Source organism: Mesitornis unicolor, unplaced genomic scaffold, assembly GCF_000695765.1.
Source record: "Mesitornis unicolor isolate BGI_N332 unplaced genomic scaffold, ASM69576v1 scaffold2889, whole genome shotgun sequence".
NCBI classification, from domain to species: Eukaryota; Metazoa; Chordata; class Aves; order Mesitornithiformes; family Mesitornithidae; genus Mesitornis; species Mesitornis unicolor.
This window is the reverse complement of record NW_010207850.1, coordinates 136,288-140,462: the sequence shown is the minus strand read 5'-3', so window position 1 is coordinate 140,462 and position 4,175 is coordinate 136,288. Positions and strand designations below refer to the sequence as shown.

Sequence of the window (4,175 nt, the reverse complement as noted above, 5' to 3'; positions counted from 1 at the left end):
AAAGAAATCTGTATAAATTTGACCATGTCATAAATGTCTTGAACAAACCTGTCACACTGCAGAGGCATTTAAAAGGCTTCTCTGAAAAGTGTCTACCCTGAACATGTTCTGCTTTGTCAAATATTCACAGTAGAAGAAAATGAGTGGGTTTTGAATAGTAAAGAGCTGAAGAGCAGAAGCAGATTAAAGGGGTTATGGCAGGGGTGTACAGAAGCATAGTGAGGTGGGAACAGTGGTTCAAAGAATTAACCACTGCCTAAGTATCTACTCTTCAGAAACTGGGCCTTAACCACGATCACTGAGTTTCAGGGTTCAAGGTATATTTGTGAAGCCCACCGGCAAAGAGCATATCTTTTCCTGCTTAGAAGATAAAAGGACCATTTCAAGGTTAATGTAGTTCTAAATGGTATAAAGAGTTTTCTTTCTTTTTTTTTCTAAATTGAAGTTTATGTTATAACCTAAACTAAAAAGGACATTAAGTGAAAAGGTGAAATGCAAAATCAATTGCTTGACATCGATGAACTATTTAAAAAAAAATACATCTCTCTATATTTAAGCCTGAAATACTCATAAGTAAAAATGAAGTTCACTCTTGCCTTGTTTCTGAGCCTGTAAAATGGCTTTTGATGCTACAGATCACTGTCAGTGGTTCTCAGGTGTGCCGCTGGCACATATCCATGATGCATGGCTTGAGGTTCTTGATGCAAATGGAAGGTGAATGGATACTCACTCGTGGATAATTTTCAAATGGATCAAGTCTTTGTCTCACCTGAGTGCACTAGTTCATATGTCTGTAAGGGAAGCAGCTCAAACTGCTACGTGTAATTGCTGTTATATCATTTTCCTTTTGAAGAGGTTCTGAGTAAGTGCATGCAGATTTGCAAAAGAGGAGTTTTTAATGACATTTTCTTGTCATATTTTTGTATTTTTCAATCTGCAGCATTTCAGAAAATTTTAAAGTGTAATCATTAGATCAAGTTCAACTACATAATGACAGCAAAACTGATGCTTTTTCTTGCAGAGATCCTGGTCACTGTGGGGACTTTTGATGACCTGGATGATAGATCTCAATGCAATTTTTATTGCAGTGAGCTTAATCATTAATGTTTGATTACATTGCCCACTTGGGCCTTATGTTAGACCTTTTAATTGTGATTCGGGCTCTTCCTTCAAGAAGCAAAGTATGAGCTGTGTTGTTTATCCTCATATCCCTGGAGGCAGTTGTAAATTTCTGCAATTACTTTGACTGGAATAAACACTTTTCCTAGGACTCTACTTGGTACATAGGCAGTAGTAATTCTGTCTTCTGTATTTTACTAGCCTGCTCCCTGGGAGTGGAATCACTTCCTCCAGTGGAAGAGGAAAGCAAGCAGTAGAAGGCATTCAAAACAGGTCATATATTTCAGTAGTTGTGCACTTCAGAGAAAGAGCAAAAAAGCTCTTAAAGACACTAGCATCATGAAAACATTCTTGCATGGACCACTAGGGAGAGGCTGGCTTTTGTGGAGTAATACAGTGATAAAGCAGAGTTTCATTTCAGTAGGGTGTCTAGTAATGGACATCGATAAAATGCCGCTAACAGTTTAGCTGTTGCTAAACGTGTGGAAGAAATAAAGGAACAATGTGAAGGCTTGTCTCAGTTTGCAATGAGTGGGATATCCTGATTGCATGATGCAGCAGAGCTCAGAAGTGTCTTAGCTTTTTTCTTTCCCACCCTAATGATTGGTTACATCTGTAACAGCAGTTGAGTCCAATCTGAAGGCAAAGATGATTGAGTGATTTCATAATCAAAGTTAGCAAAGAGCTAAACTGAAAGAAGTTCTGTAAAACTGGGGGTTTTTAGGTATAATTGAATGAAAAAAGAGCCTTTCATATAACAGAATCTTTTAACTAGTTATATTGCTTCCATAATGAAAAATTTTATTTGGATTGTATGGAAATAATTTGTATATGTACAATGAATATACATGAAAAATATATATTGTTTTCTAACAGAAAACAGAGTTAGGAAATGTTACAGGCAACTTTATATTATAACTGAATCTCTAAGTACACACAGAGATACTTATATAGAATAGATCTGCAGCTGCAGAGGTTGATTCAGATTGCAGAATGAAATAAAAGTGTCATTCAGCTCTTTTTTTAAGAGAAGACCTGATATGCTGCAGGTAATGAACAGGTGATATGCACCTTACAGCACTGAACTACGCAAACGTAGTGTTCCTCCATGCTATATGGTGTATGTGTAGTCTTGTTACCATCCTGTTGAGCTGTGATTGTGTAGTCCTAAGACCCTGTTATTTTGATGTTGTTCCGAGTAGTTCTTCTGCAGTTTTCAGCTGTTTCTTCCATCCTGTTCGAAACTATTATATAGTTCTATTATGCATAAGTCTTTTAGCATTTTACATCTTGTAGCAGCAATGATTGATGTCAAGGTATAATAGTCAGTGAATTAAAAAACAGAAAATCCATTTAGATCACAGAAGTTAAGCTTGGTACCTCCTTTATTTAGAAAATGTTATGCCTTTTTGCATGCGCTTTAAGAATTACATGTTTTTACTTTTTTCTGAATTTTAAAATTACAAACGTTTTCTATGTTACATGCATCTTTCAGCACCTGCAGAATACACTTACAGTGAAAAATATGACTTATGTTTTGTAAACATCAATACAGGAGCCATAACACTGAACATGTTTGAAAACCTTACTGTATTTTAGACAGATCAACAACACACCATCACCCATCTCCAGTATGTTGCTTGGCCTGATCATGGTGTTCCTGATGACTCCATGGACTTTTTGGAGTTTGTGACCTGTATGAGGCCAAAGAGAGTAGACAATGAGCCGGTCCTTGTTCACTGCAGGTACTTGTGTTTTAAAATTCTGATTCTTGATTTGCTTCAGCCTTAGAATAAATATTATTAGAATTAGCCTTAGAATAAGTATTTGCTTTGAAAAGTTTTTCTGCAAGACAGGAGATTCCTTGAATTAGATGAAAATGTTAAACTGTGCAATACCAGCATTTATTATTGAAGACAGATGCGCTGGTGTTATCTAAAGGATGAGTTTCTTTTCTCTCCCATTCTCCTGCAGCCTTTTGGTGAAATGGCTTAGTCACATAATTATCACAGAGGTAATAATCTGTAATGTAAGTTGTTCTCCATTTTTATCCTCTACCACCGTTGTAACCTCATTTTGAATGGTACTGCAGGGTTTTTTTCTGCTGTTCAAGTGCCTGTCAAATCACAGTCAATTAGCTCTTGCCTTTTTTAGTCAAAAATACCAAACTGGTACATTTAGATTTGTAAGGAGTTACAGTTCCAGAGCACTGGAACAGGCTGCCCAGAGAGGTTGTGGAGTCTCCTTCTCTGGAGACATTCAAAACCCGCCTGGACGCCTTCCTATGCAACCCCATCTAGGTGTTCCTGCTCCGGCAGGGGGATTGGACTAGATGATCTTTTGAGGTCCCTTCCAATCCCTAACGTTCTGTGATTCTGTGATTCTTAAAAATCCATTTACTTTAAGCGAGGCTTTAGTTTTATTTATATACAAGTGTTTTTTTTCTTTGTAATAAACGGCAGGAATTACTGAAGTTGATTTAAAGATAAGCTTTGTTCTTATTTTATTAAGTTCTTCTTGTAATTTCTAAGGCTAATTAGCACCCTAGTGTTAATATGGATATGAATCCAGTGCATTGCAAAAACCTAATTTTATAGACTGTTTTTCTGTTACATTTTACAGTGCTGGAATCGGTCGCACTGGTGTATTGGTCACTATGGAAACAGCCATGTGCTTAATTGAAAGAAACCAACCTGTTTATCCTCTGGATATTGTACGAAAAATGCGAGATCAGCGAGCTATGATGGTGCAAACATCAGTAAGTGATGGAGAAGAAGCCTTACTTTCTGATTATATACTGCACTCCTCCCATTTTAAAACATCCTAAAATTAAATTACCCAGTTTTGGCCATTATATTTCTTGTTTCCTATATTTAGCATGACATAACATGGTGGCAAAGGCTGCTTTGCTTGTAAGGTGTGTATTTAACTTTTCTGTAAATATGTATTTCTTTGCCATTAAAAGATAACTAATTTCTATACATTGCAAGTACTTAGAATGCACAAAGTCAAACTTGCCCAAATCATTTGTTTATGGTCCTTTGTCTAAATTCTCA

At 36.5% G+C, this 4,175-nt stretch overlaps 1 protein-coding gene across 2 annotated transcripts in view; it reads left to right on the top strand.

Annotated features, from left to right (window-relative positions):
* The window catches only part of PTPN3 (protein tyrosine phosphatase, non-receptor type 3), an 85,335-nt gene that overhangs the window by 76,939 nt on the left and 4,221 nt on the right, over positions 1-4,175 (top strand). For both annotated transcript variants that reach the window (XM_010192268.1, XM_010192266.1), the window contains 2 exons: positions 2,719-2,864; positions 3,742-3,877. In XM_010192268.1, the coding sequence (XP_010190570.1) occupies positions 2,719-2,864; positions 3,742-3,877 (282 nt within the window). The remainder of the gene's footprint in view (positions 1-2,718; positions 2,865-3,741; positions 3,878-4,175) is intronic.